At 32.4% G+C, this 20,677-nt stretch overlaps 1 protein-coding gene across 9 annotated transcripts in view; it reads left to right on the top strand.

Moving 5' to 3' along the window:
* Nucleotides 1-20,677, top strand: part of KANSL1L (KAT8 regulatory NSL complex subunit 1 like) — a 101,434-nt gene that overhangs the window by 12,160 nt on the left and 68,597 nt on the right. For 7 of the 9 annotated variants that reach the window (XM_011369617.2, XM_011369622.2, XM_011369623.2 and 4 more), the window contains exon 2: nucleotides 2,527-3,640. In XM_011369617.2, the coding sequence (XP_011367919.1) occupies nucleotides 2,556-3,640 (1,085 nt within the window). In that variant the 5' untranslated portion in view covers nucleotides 2,527-2,555. Of the gene's footprint in view, nucleotides 1-1,587; nucleotides 1,700-2,526; nucleotides 3,641-20,677 lie in introns of all 9 variants that reach the window. The other 2 variants (XM_011369618.2, XM_023536303.1) reach the window with 1 other exon arrangement.

Raw genomic sequence — 20,677 nt, forward strand, 5'->3', positions numbered from 1 at the left:
TAAAAATAATTTCCTGGTATTAGTAGCTTTTTTAATAATTATTTTTCTATTTCTCATAAAAGTAGAGTATAAAATATCCACTAAAACCCCAATAATCTGTTCATTTTTGTTTTTCTCGTTTTGGGGGGGATTTAGGGTAAATGAAAATCTGTTACATGTAAGATTTATTATTTTTGAGATATATAAAAGTATATACATTTTGACACATACAGAACTTGGAGAGAGGCTTACACAGACATACCTACATTTTTTGAAACAGTAAAGTATAAAAAAGGCAAACATATTTTTTATCACAGAATTAACAACCATTAACATTGGTTTATTTTACATTTAGTGTTTTTCCTCTAAGTAATAAAATTTTGTAGTTAAAATTTTCTTAAACTACTACTCTTACTTTTGTTTCATGGAACTTTCCAGTTGCAACTACTGTTAAAAGTTTAGTGGATATTTTTCTGGTTTGTTTTTCAGTCTTGTAAACAGTTAAATAGACATACATATGTATGTGTATATATATATATGGTATAGACATACATATGTATGTATATATATATATATATATATATATATATATATGGTAGGTATGGTTTTGTGTTTGTATTTTATTTACATGGTACCATTCTATATGTATTCTGCACTGTTCTTTTTTTTTTAACTACATACTGTTTTTGATGTTTGTCCATATTGTACATATAAATCTAAGTCATTCTTTTTAACTGCTATATAATATTACATCATGTTTTATTATCCATTCTCTTCTTGTTAGGCATTTAGGTTGCTTTCAAAGGATGTTTTGCTATTACAAACACTACTCTCCAGTGCACCTGTGAGAGACACATTTTCTACATTGTTATCACACTACTGAGTCAATTTATACAGTCCAAATAGATGTGAGCAATCCTGTTTACTCACATTCCCATAAGTGATATTTTCAAACTTAAAATCTTATTTTCAATTTGGTGCTTGGAAAACTGGCCTCTTGCTTTATTAATCTACATTTCTTTCATTATTGATGAGGTTGAGTATATGTTTAATGACCATTTGGATGTCATCATCTGTGAAATGCCTGACTACTCTATTTTTGCCCATTTATAGGAGTTCTTTATGTATTCTGGATACTATTTCTTTGTCTATTATATGTCACAGATATCTTCTAGTCTATCACTTGCTTTTAACTCTCTATTTTTTAATTGCATAGAAATTTTTGTGCCTTTTGAACATTCTTGCTAATCTTTGCAAAGAATTAGCTTTTTGGTTTCGCGTTTTTAAACAGGAATTAAGGTTGTACAGTTATAGCTGGCACATTGTATGGGGACATAAAATATGAGAGTGTGGCCATTTAAATGACTTTACTGTCATGTGTTGGAACGGAAGTTATGAAATCATAATTCCTAAGAGTTTTCAAAAACGTTATTGGTAGAAAATTTTTTCACTAACTAGTCGGTCTTTATAATTTCTAATGGGTACTGAATTTTTCTGTTTCAGAGCATATAGTTTTGTATTTTTTCTTTTCATAAAATACACAATTAAATTTGTTAATATGCAGTTAATCCTTAGTGGTTATCTGTAACAGTTCTCTCTATTTTCCAGGCAGAAGTAATAGCCTCTATTACAATAACTGACAACTATTCGTTTATGAAAAAAGAAAAAAATTATTGCTGATGCTTTTTCAGGATAAAATTTTTTGCACGTTGCAGATGAGGCGAGTTTTTTCACTGTCACATTATTTTTAACAGCTATGAAGTTACATACTTTTTTATTTGTAGGTGAATTCACTTACATCTTACATTTTTAGTATATTTTAGTTTTTGTTATTAATACCATTCAGATCGTGAAGTTTAAATTGAGAAATGGAGGTTTTGAGCAATTCGTTATATTTTTTAAAGATATGTAATTTTTATTCTGGGCTGAAAGTCTGGAATCGAATCACATTTTCAAATATGACTCCCAGATTCCAGATTGGGATCTTTTTCTTTTTACTCTATCTAAACATTATTTTAAAATGGCATCTTGAGATGTACAGTTGAGCCTTGAACAACAAGGATTTGAACTGCATGGGTCCACTTATACATAGATTTTTTTTTAATTGATACTGTAAATACTGTATTTCCTTCTGATTTTCTAAATAACATTTTTTTCTCTAGTCTAAGAATACATATGATATACAAAATATATGTGAATCAACTTTGGGGGAATCAAAAGTCGTATGAGGATTTTTGACTGTGACAGGTTGGTTCCCCTAACCCCTGCGTTGTGCAAGGGTCAGCTCTATTTACATCCACAAGTATTTGTCTAACACTTATTGTGCTAGATAGTGTGAAACTTTGGAGTTTTGAGTATTAGACCCACAGTTAGAGTGTAAGATGTAAGTGAATTCACCTGCTCTTTCCTAGTGTTAGGAGTTGGGAAATAAAGGAGTTTGGTTTTGTTCACATTTCAATCAAACATTAAACATGTTGCCCTTGGAAAATGTATAAGCATGAACCATTTTTTCTAGATATTTGATTATTTATTTTTACATTATTTTAGGTTTCCAGTAATTGTCTGGTGGATTCGCCATGACCCCAGCTCTGAGGGAGGCAGCAACAAAGGGTATCTGCTTTTCATCTTTACCAAGTACCATGGAGTCTGACAAGATGCTATGCATGGAGAGTCCAAGAACTGTAGATGAAAAACTAAAGGGAGACACTTTCTCTCAGATGCTGGGATTTCCAACTCCCGAACCTACTCTTAACACTAATTTTGTGAATTTAAAACATTTTGGCTCTCCTCAGTCTTCAAAACATTATCAGACAGTTCTTTTAATGACTTCTAATTCTACATTAAATAAATACAATGAGAATTATAAACAAAAGAAATTAGGGGAGCCCAATTGCAATAAACTGAAAAACATACTGTGTAATGGCAGCAACATTCAGCTCACTAAAATCTGTCATTCTCATTCTGAAGAGTTCATCAAAAAGGAATCTCTGTCAGATACCACAAGCCAGTGCATGACAGATGTAAAAATTATTTTGGATTCAAATATAACCAAAGACATTAATATAGATAAAGTACAACTACAAAATTGTAAATGGTACCAAAAGAATGCACTTTTGGATAAAGTTACTGATGCTGAGAGTAAAAAGGGTTTGTTGCACTGCGCTCAAAAGAAAATGGGGCCTGGCCATTCTGATGCGCTTATTAGTTCTTCAGCTGCTGTAAAAGAGGAGGAAGTGAATGCTCGTTTACTTCATTGTATAAGCAAACAGAAAATTTTACTTCGCCAGGCTAGAAGAACTCAGAAACATTTGCAAATGTGCCTGGCAAAGCATGTTGTTAAACACTATGATCAGCAAATGAAATTTTCTATGAAACATCAACTCCCTAAAATGAAGATCTTTCATGAACCTACCACAATTTTGGATAACAGTTTACCTAAATGCACTGAAATTAAGCCAGACATCAACTTATTGACTGCAGAGAAATTGTGGAATGATGCAAAAAATGGCTTTGCACGGTATACAGCTGCAGAAATACAAAGATTTGCACTGTCTGCTACAGGGCTGTTGTCTCATGTTGAAGAGGGTCTGGATTCTGATGCAACTGATAGCAGCTCTGATGATGATTTGGATGAATATACCATTAGAAAAAATGTGGCAGTGTAAGTGCAAAATTATTATTAGACCTTTTACTGTTCTGTATATAGCAGCAATTTTGTCTTGATTTTAAGATGTTAGATGGAAATAGATTTTCTAAAATCTTAATGCCATAATCTTTAAGTTATAGAACTAGTAAATTTTTTAAATGTTTCATTTGTTAATCTACCATGTGTGAATATATATATACTATTTAAAAATAAGTTACCCAACTGCTCTATCTAGGAAAATCCAATACAAGATTAATGAAAGCTAATTAGCTATAAGTAAGCATTTTTCCTATTCTTGAATATAATAGGTTATGGACAAGGCCTAAATTTTTGCCTAAATAATCTAGCCAATATGTGTATTGGCTAGATTGTATCTCAAAAAACAAAGTCTCACATAGGGAGCCTTCATTGACTTCAGGAGTTTATCAGTTGAGAGTACATATAGGTTGACCGCTACATTCTATTTTTATTTTTAACTATTTACATACTCGTAGTCATAGCTTTCAGCTCTGGTCTTTACTAAGTCAATTTTTGCTAGATTAATGTAGCCAAAACAAAACCATAATATCAGCTATTAGATACATGTTGAATACTTATTATGTGCTGGACCCTAGAGATTCCGTTGTGGGCTAAATATTCACAGACTCTACCCTCTTGGGAATGTACTTCGAAGAGAGGTTTCTAGATATTAAAAACAAAACAAAAACACAAAAATATTTTTACTTATTATATTAACACTCCAGAACAGCTCTATATGATAGAAGTTTCTGAGATGATGGAATGTTCTGTCTCTATGCTATCCAGTAGGCACTAGCCTCATGTGGCTATTGAACAGTTGAAATGTGGCCAGTGCAACTGAGGAACTAAAATTTTAATTTTATTTAATTTGAATTTTATTTAAATAGTGAGATAGAACATAGTTAATAGCATTCAGGGAGTATGTTAATGTCCTTCAATTGATGCAAAATACTGTATGCATATATGGTATTTTGAGAGGAAGAAATCTATTTTTATCAAATTATAAATGAGTATCAAAATTAGAAGATGAACATGTTACTTTTTACTAATAAATTGAACAGTATATTTTTATAGTAAGGAATAAAATGTAAAGCAAAGTGAGCATTCCAGTCTTTTGGTGTTCTGTTATCACTATATTTGAAATTTGTTTGAAGATGAGACCTAATAGTTACTGAGCACATGTTATTTTTCTGAATGACATTGTGCTATTTACATATGATATTTTATCCTTTCAGCAACCATGGGAGGTAATTGTTGTTATCCTCATTTCATTTAAAAAGAAACAGGTTCAGCTTGATTAAGTAACTTGCCCATGGACAAAAAGCCAAATAAATGGTGGAGCTAGGTTTCTTGCTCACGTATATGAGACTTTTAAGTCCATGCTTTTTCTGTTGGACTGTGCAGCTTTGTCAATGTTGTATCATTGATGATGATAGCCACAAGAATTATCAAGCACATGTGCACTGAAAAAGGTCCATCAATTTTTATATTTATAATTCTTTTGAAGTAATTAAAGTTTATCAAATTTAGTAGGTAAATTTAGTACATTATTTACTTTTTTGTTGTAGTCAAGAATAGCTAATGGATAGGTTTACCTATTCTAAGCTAGAAATAAATAAGTCATGTCTTTCTAGACTATTTTGACCTTTATTAGCATTCTCCTTCATTGCTTTCCTACAGCATTTAATATGCCATACTATTTATCATCAAAATATATTTGTCCTATATAATTTGCTAATATATCTCTTAATAACCCAGTACCTAGTAAGGGTGGAAACTACATTTTATACTTTTAAAAAATCTCACACATCAAGCAAATAATTACTAATAGGTCAAACATTTTTTAAGATGAGCATTTACCCCTTGAATTTAGTGAGAGAACACTAAGTTCAGACATTTATATAAAACGTACGCAAATGAAGAATTTCAAACTATTGAAAAAAATTTTATACAAAGCATCAAGCAATGTCTTCTCATTTTTTTTTTTTTTTCTCCACGTTAACTTTGCCAATTTATTGAGGAAAATTGAAGTAAAGTAGCCTGGAAAGAAATTGGATTCAAGCTTGGAAAGTTTATTTTTCATTCTTTTTTTTTCCTTCCCCCCCATAATCAACTGGAAGTGCTTCAGGGTTGCTAGACATACATTTTAGGAAAATAATGAATTTATAGAGTTTAATATTCAAGATACACATCTAGCTTTTTGCATTCCTGGCCACTTAATATTATGATGCCTTGGTTATTAAAGCTCGTATTTATATTTCTAGAAGTCAGATACATTTTGTTCTAAGGTTACACTCATCTGATCAACTCAAATCACTAATACTAAGTTTATAGAATAACTTTTTGAAATCTTTAATTCACTGATTATTTGATAATTTTTCAGGCTTCTTTGTTTTTTGCTATTTGAACTCTAACATTTCCTGATTTCTTTTTATATAACACCAAAAATTGAATATTAAATTCTGTTTGTTTTGAATATTTTTACTAATGCTAATAGATTACTTGTATGTAGGAACAGTCGTTTCTCAACATTTTACTAATTTTGATTAGACCGAATTTTGAGAACAAATAATAATTTTAATTATTTATATCTTTTGATGTGAGTATAAAATTGATTTCTTAATTTGTTATTTAAATTGAAATTAGTTATGTTTCAGGTTGTTAAGTTCATTTTATAATTTAAAACATCCTGATAAGGTTTTTTTTTTTTTTTTTATTCTTCACATTTTCCTCTTACATTTCTGGAAACTCACTTTTCAAATGTAGATGAATATTTTTAATACATATAATAATAGTTCAGAATTAAACAAGTGTAAAATAGGTAAATTAAATTTTCATTATCTCTATTGAATATAAATAGACTTCTCAACTTAAATCATAAGGTCTACAGTGTCAAATAGTAAAGTTGATTTTAAACAACTTAAGGGCAAGTATTACTTTTTTTTGTATTGTATATATACCCTCTGCCTAGCATTGTCTACTTTTTAGTGCTCGTTTTGTATTTGTTGAGTGAATAAATGAATATTTCTGTATTTGTATATGTAGTTGGAAAGATACAAAAATTGGGGTTGACAATCCATTAAATTTCTCTATGTTTTCTTCAATTCTGTAGTTTAATCTTTACTTGATTTCCCTGCCCTTTCTTGCTTTGTCTCTAGTACCAAACTAACACAAGATGTGTCTTGTACAATTTAGAACCAGCATGAGTGTGTGTACAATAATGAAATATACAAAAGTATGGACATTTAATAGTAATTATTTAACATTTGCAACTTTTAAAAGTTAATAAGTAAAATGTATTATATTTATCTCTAAAATCTTAGATTATATTATAAAAGCCTTTTCTTTTTTTCTTTCTTTCATTTTCTTCTTTTAAGTTTATAGCCCTGTAAAAAAAAAAAAAAAACAAATTCCTTCACTCTGACTAGGGAATTTAGCTGTAAAGGAATATGATTGTTTTAGGAAATTGGAAAGCACTCACATTCACCATTACCTTTGTTATTTTAAATATGTATTTTACTTGCCCCTTTTTCTTTCCTTCCAAAAATACAGGCAGTAGATTAATTGAAAACGACATTATTGATATACTTGAAAAATAACTTGGTTCAGAGACTAGTATGCATTAGAAAAATGTTTTAAAGTTAATTTCATTTGGAAAGAAACAGAATTTTTTTGTAGGTTTGAGATATAATCTTTATAACATGAATGGGACACCCACCCCCACTTCAGCTGCACTGTTCTCTGTTCCTTTGGTGAAGGAGCAGAGGTTCTGGGTATACTAGTATTAAAATCATAGCTTACTCGTGACCCTGAACAAAGGTTAAAGTTATTTTTAACCCCCTGAATTAGATTATTCTTTGGTCTAACTTAGATTCTGGAGATAATTAGATGAAATATTATATATGAAGTACCTATTCATAATAGTGCACTGATTTGGCAGCAATTAAAGAGTGTCTTATCAAGCAGTTTACTACAGTGGAAGACTAGAGTTTAATATTCCATGAGAAACTTGGGAAGCCAGTATAAAATACACACCTAAGTTAACCCATTTGTGAGGTGAAGAAGCTGGAATACTTGTGCATTAAATCCCATTAGTTAAGGTTGTTCCTGGTTGTGTTAATTCCCTTGCACTTCTGTTCTGCCACTTGGGTGACAAAGCAGGCTCAAGGAACAACAAAAACAACCTCAAAGAAATGCAGGTGCTGACACTTGGAAGTCAGATCTATGTGTGCTGAGCTGGTAAGTGAGGGGATGTGGATGGGTGACTGATAGACTGCTACAATTATTTTACCTCTCTTCTGGTTGTAAACTTTAGAGTTCTAGCATTTCTTTTGTTCTGGGAAATGACATAAGTTACTTTTGGGAATTATGTAGAAAAACACACATTTTGACACAGAAAAATATACTTCTTTGTCTTATTCAAGGAAACTTGCCAGTGTTTTCCAAGTCATACAGCCGTCTTGGCTGTTGGGAGAAAGACTCCACATCATTTCCCCAAATTAGTTCTCATATGTTTTTTCTTTAAGTTTTTTACTTTGGTATGTAAATAGTCTTGTTGAGGAAATTCTTTTAAACAAAATGAGACATTTACCGAGAAATAATTGTTGTTTAGTTATAAGCTGCCAGGTGAATCTTTCCAGATTGAAAGAGCTAATTTCTTCCAGACCTACGGAAATGAGTACTCATAGTTTTTTTTACACTTTCCTATTTTGCCAGTAGAAAGGAAAAGACGTAAAAACCAGGTAATGAATTTCCTTTTGAGAAACTGGATAAAGAACAGTATGAACTCAGTATGACATTGAGAGAGTAAAGAGACTAAGGGCATTTCATTAATAAATTGAAAATAAGAGTACCTTTATATTTGTATAATATGAAGTTGACAAATTGTTTTGCATTCATTATCTTTTAAATTTTCTCCACTTTGGAAATAGATGAGCAAGTCTGATTTTGTTAAGTTCAGTGAAGAACAATCCTAGAGAAATTGCAATAATACTTGAGTGACAATTTGTGAGGTTCATAGCAAAATTAAGCAGAAAATACAGAGTTCCCATTTGTTCCCTTCAGCCTCCTGCCCATACACACAATTTCTTTCACTTTCGACATCCCCCACCACAGTGGTAATTTGTTACAATCAGTGAAGCTGTATAGATATGTCATTATCACCCAAACTCCATAGTTTACATTAGAGTTTATTCTCGGTGTATATTCTATGGGTTTGGACAAATGTATAATGACACGTGTCCACCATTGTAGCATTATACACAGTAGTTTCACCCTACAGATCCTCTGTGTTCTGCCTATTCATTCTTCCCTCCTTCCAACCCGGGCAACCACTAATCTTTTTACTGTCTCCCTAGTTTTGCCTTTTCCAGAAAGTCATATAGTTGGAATCATACAGTATGTAGCCTTTTCAAATTGGCTTCTTTCACTTAGTAATATGCATTTAAGTTTCCACCATGTCTTCCTAGTTTGATAGCTCATTTCTTTCTAGTTCTGAATAATAATCTAGCTCTGAATAATAATGTGGATGTAGTACAGTTTATTCATTTACCTGTTGAAAGATGTCTTGGTTCTTCTAGGTTTTGGAAATTATGAATAAAGCTGCTATAAACATTCACATGCTTTTTGTATGGATGTAAATTTTCAGTTCATTTGCATAAATACCAAGGAATGCTACTGTTAGATTGTATGGTAAGAATATGTATAGTTTTGTAAGAAACTGCCAAACTCTCCTTTAAAATGGCTATACTAACTAATAGTGGGTGAGAATTCCTGTTGCTCAACATCCTTGCCAGCTTTTTATGTCAGTGTTTTGGATTTTGGCTGTTCTAATAGGTGTGTATCTTATTGTTTTAATTTGCAATTCCATAATATCATATGGTGTGTTTGTTCCTCAAACTCTTTTGCCAATTTTTTAATTGGGTTCTTTTTTAATAGTTGAGTTTTAAGAATTCTTTGTATATTTTAGATAACAGTTCTTTATCAGATATGTCTTTGCAAATATTTTCTCCCAGCCTGTGGCTTGTCTTCTCATTCTCTTATCAATGTCTTTTGCAGAGCAAAAGTTTTTAACTTTAATGAAGTCCAGCTTACTAATTATTTATTTCGTGAATCATGCCTTTGGTGTTTCTATCTAAAGTGTCATCACTATATGCAAGGTTACCTAGATTTTCTCCTATGTCATCATCTAGGAGTTTTATAGTTTTGTGTTTTATGTTTAGGTTTATGATCCATTTTGAGTTAATTCTTGGTATCAGGGTAAGATTTATGTCTAGATTCATTTTTTTTTTGCATGTGGATATCCAGTTTTTCCAACATCATTTGTTGAAAAGACTGTTCTTTCTCCATTTTATTGCCATTGTTCCTTTCATCAAAAATCTCTTGACCATGTTTATGTGGGTTTATTTCTAGAGTCTCTGTTCTATTGATCTGTTTGCCTTGATTACTGTAACTTTTATACTAAGTCTTAAATATGGATAGCATCAGTCCTCTGACTTTGTGGGTTTCCTTCAATATTGAGTTGGCTATACTGGCTCTTTTTTCTATATAAACTTTAGAGTCACTTTGTCAGTATCTACAAAATAACTCATGGGGATTTTGATTGGGATTATGTTGAATCTATAGATCAAATTGGGGAAACTAATATATTGACGATATTGAGTTTTTCTGTCCATGAAATGGAATATCTATTTACTTAGTTCTTTGATATATTTCATCAGAGTTTTATAGTTTTTCTCAAATAGATTTTGTATCTGTTTTATAAGATTTATACCTAAGTATTTTATTTTGGGGGGTGCTAATGTAAATAATATTTTTAATTTACATTCTACTTATTTATTGCTAGTATATAGGAAAGCAGTTGACTTCTGTATATTAACCTTGTGTCTTGCAACCTTGCTATTATCACTTAGTAGTTGCAGTTTGTTTTGTGTGCGTGCGCACGCACGCGTGTGTGTATGTGTGTGTGTGTGTGTGTGTGTGTGTGTGTGAGAGAGAGAGATTCTTTTGGATTTTTCCAATAGAACAAAGAGTATTCTGCCTTACAAACCTATATATTTTTTATTTCCTCTTCTATTCTCATTAACTAGGATTGTCAGTATCATGTTGAAAAGAAGAGGTGAGAGAATATCTTGCCTTATTTCTGATCTTAGTAAGAGATTTTGTAGTTTCTCAGCATTAAGTACGATGTAGCTATAGGTTTTGATAGATAACTCAACTTGAGGAAATTCTCTATTCAAGTTGAGGAAATTCTCTCTATTCCCAGTTTACTGAGAGTTTTATCATGAATGAGTATTGAATTTTATAAAATGCTTCTAATGATAATGATCTTGTGATTTTTCTTTTTGATGCAATGTGATGATGATGTGCATCTAATGATAATGATCTTGTGATTTTTCTTTTTGATGCAACGTGATGATGATGTGATGCCTGTTAATAGATTACATAATTGATTTTTGAATGTCAAACCATTCTTGCATACCTGGCATAAGTCCCATTTGGTCATAGCTTATGTCTTTTTATATATAAATTATATAATTTTTCATGTTAGCTTGAGAAGAATTTGTAATCTGTTGTTGGATGAAGTAGGCTGTAGATGTCAGGTATTTCCAGTTAAGTAATGGTATTGTTGAATTCAACTGTATCTGTACTGGTTTTCTGCTTGCTGGATCTGTGCATTTCTGAAAGACGGAGTGTTAAAGTCTGTAACTATAATAGTGGATTAATTGATTTCTCCTTGCAGTTTTGTCAGTTTTTGCTTTATGTAGTTTGATGTTCTTTTATTAGGCTCACATTAAAGATTGTTATCTTCTTAGATTATTGACCCTTTAATTTTATGTAATATTCCTCTTTATCTGTCATAGCCTTCCTTGCCCTGAAGTCTGCTCTGTCTGAAATTAATATAGCTACTGCCACTTTCTTGTGATTAGCATTAGCTTGGCATAATTTTCTTTATTCCTTTACTTTTAATCAGCATACGTCTTTATATTTAAAGTGAGTTTCTTGTGGACAGCGTACAGTTGGGTCTTGTTTTTGGTCCACTCTGACAATCTCTGTCTTTTAGTTAGTGTATTTAGAACATGTAGACCGTTGATGTTTAGAGTGATTAATGATATAATTGATTAACATCTACCATATTTGTCACTGTTTCTTATTTGTTGCCCTCATTTTTTTTGCTTTTATTGTTGTCTTCCATGCTTTTTCTGCCTTTTGCAATCGTAATTGAACATTTTATATGATTTACTTTCCTTTTTTAGCATAACAGTAATACTTTTTTAAACTTTTTTTAGTGGTTACCTTAGAATTTGCAATGTACATATACAGCTTATCCAAATTATTTTTTAAACAACATTAATACCTCTTCTTGGGTAGTTCGAGTACCTTAGAATAACAAAATAATCCTAATTCTTTTTTCCTCTCCCTTGTATCATTTTCACTTATACATAAACATATAAGTATTCACACATAACCACACACAGGCATACATAATTGATTACACTGTTGCTGTTATTATTTTCAACAAATCATTAGATTTATTATCAGATCCATTAAAGATAAGAAAAACAAAAGTTATTTTACTTTCACTTGTTCTACAGTATTCTTCTTCTCTAACCTATACAATTTTCCTTCTCTCTAAAAGAAAAACTTTTAACATTTGGCATAGAGGGGAATAACGTCAATATAGTGTGGAATTTGGCTTGGATTTTTCCCCAAACCGTTTTAAACGTAAATGTTTTGGAATGATCAAGGGGCAAGCTTTTTTACAACTAAAGAGTAAGCTTTAGTTGTATAAGAAAAATCTTGAAAATTCTGTGTAAGTACCCTCTTATATTGTAATAAAGTGCTGGTTTATTGGCTTTAAAAATTGCTATATGTTCCACTATCTTAAAAGGTCTGAAGATGTCATAAGTTCAGTTGAAGAAGCTGTGAGGATAGTTCCCTTGCATTAAATGAAAAATTTCAGGCTATCTAGATGATAGTTTTAAATTTTTATTAAACTGGTCTCTATTAGAGTGACTATCTTTAAGGACCCACTTTAAAGGAAGAAACATGATCTCCAGGATATGAATGAAGCTTTAAAGGCTGGCTTATTGATGCAAATGCCAGTGGAAACTTAAACTGTACTGATATTTTTATAAGGATTGTTATTTTGTTAGCACTCAGATTTTGAAATTACATAGGTTTTGAGTGGTCTGGCTCTAATTCTGTTTTCTTCCTAAATTCAGCTATTTTTATTTTATAGAACAGGGTTATCAGGAATGCACATATATGGTGTTATAGCAGAAATGCCTGTACTCAATTCTGGGTTAGTGACAGTCACCTTTCTGAGTAACAAGCATAGTCTAGTCAACTTTTACACCATTATTTTTCACTGCCCATCGTGGCCAGCAGGACCATCACAAGCCCATTTGTGTGCAGTAGAAGAAGATGCTCCTTCCACTGAGCAGATTCAGATTTGTAATTTTAGGGCTCAGAGTGCAGAACTCTTACTGGATTTTAGTTCTGCTTGCCCATTCAGGCAGGATCTGTGCAGTGTATAACAATAGTACCCACTTATCTGTGATTTCACTTTTCATGGTTTCAGTTACCCGCAGCCAACTTCAGTCTGAAAATATGAAATGGAAAAATTCCAGAAATAAACAATTTATAAGTTTTAAATTACACACCTTTCTCGGTAGCATAATGACATATGCTGCTCACTCCATCCTGCCCGGGACGTGAATCATCCCTTTGTCCAACATATCCACACCATAATATGCTACCAGCCTGTTGGTGACTTAGCCGTCTTGGTTATTAGATTGACTGTCTCAATATCTCAGTGTTTGTATTCAAGTAACTCTTCTAATGCCCCAAAGTGCAGGAGTAGTGATACTAGCAATTCGGATATGCCAAAGAGAAGTCGTAAGTGCTTCCTTTAAGTGAAAAGGTGAAAGTTCTTAAGGAAAGAAAAAGGTTATATGCTGAGGTTCCTAAGATGCATGGTAAGAACAAATCCGTGAAATTTAAGGAAGAAAAAATAAATTCATGGTAGTTTTGCTGTCACACGTTATGGCCACAGTGCATGACAAGTACTTAGTTAAGATGGAAAAGGATTAAATTTGTGGGTAGAAGACATGAACAGAGACAGATCATGCTCACCTGACTTTTATTACAGTATATTATAATTGTTTTATTATTAGTTACTGTTAATCTCTTACTGTGCCTAATAAGTAAACTTTATCATAGGTATGAATGCATAGGAAAAAAAAAACATAGTATATATAGGGTTTAGTACTAACCATAGTTTCAGGCATCTACTGGGGGTCTTAGAATGTGTCCCCCGTGGATAAGCAGTGACCACCATGGTTTGGTTTGGCTTCCTGAACAAAAGAGACACGCACATGTGCAAACTCACACACAGTGCTTTTTCAACTTGCTAAAGTACATGACTTCAGACTGTTCTTTTAGCAAATACATTTTGATCAGTTTAAAAATTTATTTATTTACTTTATTTATATGTCCCTAGTTATCAATGTTTGATATTATGCAAGGATTTTAAAAACATAGTTAAGACTGTTTAACAGACCATTAACTTTGAAAATTCTTTCTATGCAATGGAAAGGGGGGTAGTATTGATAGACTGCATGAGTATTCCCCAACCTCCCTTTGTTCTTTCTCTTATCTTTTCTTTAGCTGGAGGGGAGGGGGCGTATAGATGGTAGGAGGAGGACAAAACTAAGTTTGCCAGTCTGATATGTGAATCTTTTTAAACTTAATACTGAAAACTTTAGGCAGTTGATATACTGGGTTCTGCCAGAGTTTCAGGCAGAATCACACAATATATTAAGATTGTTTTGTTCCCTTTTATTTCTACTTTCTTTTGGAGAACTCTTTTTTAAGTTCCAGTCTCATTGTCCTTGGACATCCTAAATCCCACCCCTTAATTTGGTTTATCTCCATGCCAAAATTTCCTAACATTCACAACTGTTTTATTTTATGCTTGTTTGTTTTTTCTGTGAATGTATACAACTACGTGGTAGAATGTTGTTTTTAACTTTTATGTCAGTGAGGCTTAATTTTCTTAAAGACAATGAACATTTTAATGAGAACTTGTTAACCTAAATCATCCTAATGGCATAAAATATTTTTGAGGGAGGGGTGTATTAATGTATATGCTAAGCTGTCTTAACAGGAAGACCTCAACATGAATATATAGAATTTCTTCTGTTTAAGTCAAGAATTGGGTATGCTTCACAGGGTTTGCAGGGACCTGTTGGTTTTGCTCTCCTTTAAGATGCTGCCCTGCCTACATTGTTGAAACTAATTCATCTTCATCTGATTTCCACACCCAATCATTTTTAATGACAGAGGTTATACATTATTTTGGCTCATATCTGATTGTCAACTTAGTCACATACACTAACTGCAAGTAAGGCTGGAAAATGTAGTCTTTAGTTGAGTTGTCATGGGCTCAGCTAAAACTCGGGGGGTTATTATAAAAAAGGAGAATGGATATTGAGGGAAAATAAGCAATCTGTTTAGTTTGCCCCTTTGGCCGCTCAAATACACATATACCTCCTTCACATAGAGAAAAACATCACCTCCTGATGGGTGTCAAAGTCACACTCAGTAGGTGGAATAAATTCCTCTTCGTCAGATTCAGATGTGGTTCCTATGATGTGGTGACCTGTAAACTAATAGTTTTTCTAACCATCTTGCCCTCTTGTTTTCTGTATATATGTTGGAGTGGGAACAGGAAAGCCACAGTGAAACTGCCACTGGGATACACATGATAGATCATTCCTGGTCCTTATAGTAATTAATAAGACTTCTTACTCTAGAACTGGAGTAAGGTCTTGGTAGGATTCTAATTCTGCTTTCTTAAGAGAAATTTCTTTGTTTTCCATAGTCCCTGACTTTGCTCTTTGGGAATTGTTCCTTATCCATTATTTTTGTGTCTGTATCTGAAGTGGGTACTGGAGAGTGTACCCTTATTGAAGGCTGCACTACATTCTCAGCGTGCTTCGTTTTGGTGCAGATTTGGACTCCCTGAGTGTAGAGCATGTTTCACATGTGGTTTTATGCTAATAGAGTTTCCTCACAAATGTGGGTTTACATTCTGGTTGCCTCCAGTCAGTTACATGTGAAAATAACACAGCCAAAGATCTTATTTGATCATAGTTGTTAATCATAAAGACAAGTTAGTTTACTAGTTATTTTCCTCTCTCCCTCAGTTTAATGACTGCTACCTCAAGGCCATCAAAACAGTACATTTGGGTAGGAATTCATCTGATTCTTGTTCCTAAGCTGACTTTCACTCTGTGACTTAGAACTCTTTAAGAGAAATTCTTGGAATATATTTTTTTTGTCATCTGTAGAGAAACAGTGGCTTTCCTATACCTTCGAGTCCCTATATTATGGGATTATCCATTAAGTTAGAAGTAGGTCGCAGTCAGAGAGAGCCTTCCTAAACTGAGTTGTACTCCTTTTTTTCTCTGCTTGTAAACTAATTCTTGCCTAAATTCATTTATATTGGGCTTAAACAACAAGGAAAAGCCAATGGATTATACAGTTTTCTGCTTCTGCTAGAGCTATAGTCTTGTTGGTTACTTGGTCTCTCTTTGAAATCATCATTTTTTGCTAGTATAGTATAGTGTACAGAAAGGATAACCTATAACATTTCTTTCCTACTAGAGTAACTTAGAGGCAGGATACAGTAAGCAGTTGGTTTCTCTCATGGCACACGCTATTGGTCATAACAATTTCTGTAACATTTAGCATAAAGGCTACGTTGTAGTAAGAAAAAGATTTAAAGGTATAGTGGCTAAAGCATGATATAACTGTTTTTCTCACAGAACAGTTGAGAGATAAATGGGTGATCATATAGGCTAAGTAAAAAGCTCTGCTTCCTTGAAATTGTCCAGAAACACCTAAAAAAGGAATCTTTGAGCTACTTTTATCTTTTTTTTTTTTTAAGATTCTGGCCTAATATGCAACTATAGTATTTTTTAAGGCAATGAGATTTTACATGTGAAATATTAGAAACAAAATAGAGAGAGATCGCAAGTACACGCATGCATGCACACGTAAAAGTTGAGTTCTAGCCTTCATAGAATCAAGTTACTGATACTACACTTGCTCTTTGGCTGTAAATAACTAGAAAACTGGACAAAATATAGTTATTTTTCAGAAAATGGACATAATGGACATAAGACAGCAAAGAGCAGAGCTTCAGTGATCTCTGAGAAAAGAGAAACGGGCGAACCTTGTGATTGCTCTTGTTTTCTGCTTGATGGCACTTTCTGATCTCTGATGCAGGGAGAAGAAAGCCAAGTAGAGCATAGTGGTTTTACTTAATTGAGGCAAAGATTAAAGTTGGGAGGCTGAGATAGCTGGAGTTGGTAGATCAGAATACTGAAGTTGAAGGACCTGCTTAAGTAAAGAAAAAGCTCCAGAAATCTTCATGTAGTCCCCTAAGAGACTTTCATTGAATACTGAGCTATACATGTGTAGGTGAAACTCTAGGGGCAGACAAAGAACTGTTAGGAAGCCGTAATCTGAACCATTTTCATTGTGCATGTGGGGTTGGACGATGTTTGAGTTCTGAATAATCAGAGCAAAGGAACTTTACTGAGCATTTGGAGCATTTCATAGAGACCCCAGAAAGGTCACACTTCAAGAATATGCTGAATTAGCCCTAGTCGATGGGTACACTACACCTCTAACAGATTTTAAAGCAAGCTGGAAAGAATGAAGTAAACAGCAAGTAATTTAATAATCTGTTGAAAGAAATTTATCACTCTTTAAAGGAAGACCATAAAATCCAGAAATTCAACAACATAATATTCATAGCGTACATAATATGTGTTAATATACGTACACATAAATATATGTGTGTATATATAACACTAAATATCTGTATATCAACTACTTGACATGCAAAGGAGAAAAATCAGTAGAAACATACAGAAATGACACATGATGAGATTAGTTGGGAAAGACTTTAAAATACCTATTGTAAACAATCTCAAGTACTTAAAAGGAAAACACAAACTAGTGAGAAATTTAATGTACAGTGAAGAGCCACTAAACTTTTAGGGGGACAATATAATATCTGAGAAGAAACTTGTTTCAGATTAACATTAAGAGACTAGACATTAAGAAGTCTACATTTTAACATACAGCAACAGAAACTATCCAAACCAAAGTTCATAGGGTAAAAAGCCTAAAAGAAAATGAACATCAGTGATCTGGATACAATATCAGAAGTTCTAACATATATATAATTGGAGTTCTGAATAGAAGAGGGAGGGGAAAAAGAAAAAAATATTAGGAAAAATAATGGCCACAACTTTTCCAAATTTGCTGAAAACCATAAAACCGCAGATTCAAGAAGCTCAGTAAATCACAAAGAGGATAAAAACAAAATCATACCAAAATATATTGTAGCAAATCACTTAAGTTCTAGTGATGTAGAGAAAATCTCAAAAGCAGTAAGTGGGAAGGGAGACATTTTATATAGGGGATCAAAGATATACCAAAAAAATAAATCACTACTGACTTCTCATGAGAAGGCATGCAAGCTCAAAAACTGGAATGGTATATTTAAAGTGCTAAAAGGGAAAAACATGTCAAGTCAACCTAAAATTCTCTACCCGGTGAAATGATCTTTTTTTAAAAAAAGGCAAAATAATGTTTCCAAATAAAAGCTGAGAAAATTTGCTCAGTATACTGACATTACAAGATTAATGATAGTGAAAACTCTGATCTACATGAAGGAAAGAAGTGGCAAGAAATGGCATACATGTAGATCTGAAATATGTGGAGGCTACTACACATTTCCAAATAACTCATGGATCAAATAAAAAATCAGGATAATCTAAAGTGTTTGAAACAAAACTGAAAATAGCATATCTAATTTTGTGGAATGCAGCTACTAGATTACTAAAGCAGTGCTTAGATGAAAATTTATGGCTATAAATTCTTAGAATAGCAGAAAGGCATAAAGTCTGGTCTAAGTCTCCCACTGACAAAGCTACAAAAACATGAGCCAATGAAACCCAAAGCAAGAAGGAAAAAATTATAAAGCGTAAAATCAATGAAATAGAAAACACAAAAGCATAGAGTATCAGTGAAACCAAAAGCTGAATCTTTGAAAAGATTAATTAAGTTGGTAAGTTTCTAGATAGATCAGGAAAAAGATTACCAAGAGCAGGAAAAATAAAAACATCATATGCATGTTATAGGCATTAATAGAATAATCAGAATATTATGAGCAATTTTATGCCAATAAGTTCAACAAAGTAGGCAAAATAGACTAAGTGAAAGACACAAATTGCCAAAGCTGACACAGGAAGGAATAGAAAACTTGAAAAACATATCAATTAGAGAAATTGAATTAATAAGAATCTGATAGGAAACCAGCCCCAGATGGCTTCACTGAATAATTTTCTTGAAAATAATTCCAATCCTATACAAACTCCTTCAAAAAATAGAGGAGGGAACACTTCTTGACTCATTTTATGAGGCAAGCATTAATTTAGTTTCAAAAGCAGACAAAGACATTATAGGAAAACAGATCAATATCTTTTTTGATTGTAGATGCAAAATTTCCTTAATGAAATAGCAAATAGAGTCAACCAAAAAAAAAAAAAAATCATGACCACAAGGATTTATATTGGGAAGGAAGGTTAATATTCAAAAATCAAAGAAAAAAACATTTCCATTGAATCAAAAAAACTGACAAAATTCAAACCCACACATCATAAAAACAACAAACCCAGAATAGACATTTTATATAGGAGATCAAAGATATACTTTTAAAGTCTGATAAAGGACATTTATAGAAAGTATATAGCTAACATTACATTCAATGATGAGAGAGTGCTTTCTCTGTAAGGTCAGGAAGTAGGTAAGGGTGTCCACTCACATGACATAATTAGCGTTAACTGGAATTCCTAGCCAGTGTAGTAAGGTACGAAAAATAATAAAAGGCATCCAGGTTAAAAATAATAAAACTCTTTATTTGCAGTTTACATGATATATATAAAATCCTATGGACGCTGAGGAAGCTACTAAAACTCAAGTGAATTTAATAGGGTCCGAGGATATAAGGTCACTATACAAAAACCAATTGATGTTTTTTTACACTAACATCCAATTTACAGATGATACAAACTAGCATCCATAAACGCAAAATAGAGAAAATTTTAAAACTGTATGAAACATAGCTGAGAGAAATTAATAGTATGTAAATACACAGAGAAATAATGCCTTATACATTGATTGGAAGATTCAGTGTTATCCACCAGTAGATATGTAGATTCAAGGCAATCCTAATGAAAATGCTAGGAGGGTTTTTTTTCCCCCATGTGGAAATTGACAAGCTGATTCTCAAATTTAGAATAGTCAAAACAATATTGAGAAAGAACAGAGTTGGAGAATTTATACTACTGAATTTTAAGGATTAAAGTACAATAATAGCATGATGTTAAGATGTTGAGATAGATAAATATCCTAAGGAGCACGTGTGTAGTGTATTATGTATTATATATACAATACATATAGTGTTCATAGCCAGTCTTTATTAAGAATAGTTTTTTTTTCTATTAAAGGATAATGGAATATTTCAACAAATGGTTCCAAAACTATCCTATAGAAAGAATCTCAACCCTTACCTCATACAATACATAGAAATAAATTAGAATTAGATTATAGATCTAAAAGCTAAAACTCTAAGATCTTAGAAACATGAATAAGTCTTTTTGACTGTTAGGCAAAGATTTCTTAGAACATAAAAAAGACCTATCCATAAAAGGCAAGTTTGATAAATTGGACTTCACCAAAAGTAGAATCATTTGCTGCTCAAAAGACACCATTAGGAAAATGAAAGACAAGCTGCAGCATTTCCAATACATATAGTCTGACACAGGTCTTAGAAGAAGATAATTAAATGTGAGCGAAAGATTTGAGCACTTTGTCAAATGAAGTCTTAATCTCTTGGGAAGCATGAGAGGCGTATGAAAACATGTCTACATCAGGTGCTGGAGAACTATT

This window comes from Pteropus vampyrus, unplaced genomic scaffold (assembly GCF_000151845.1).
Source record: "Pteropus vampyrus isolate Shadow unplaced genomic scaffold, Pvam_2.0 Scaffold152, whole genome shotgun sequence".
NCBI lineage: Eukaryota > Metazoa > Chordata > Mammalia > Chiroptera > Pteropodidae > Pteropus > Pteropus vampyrus.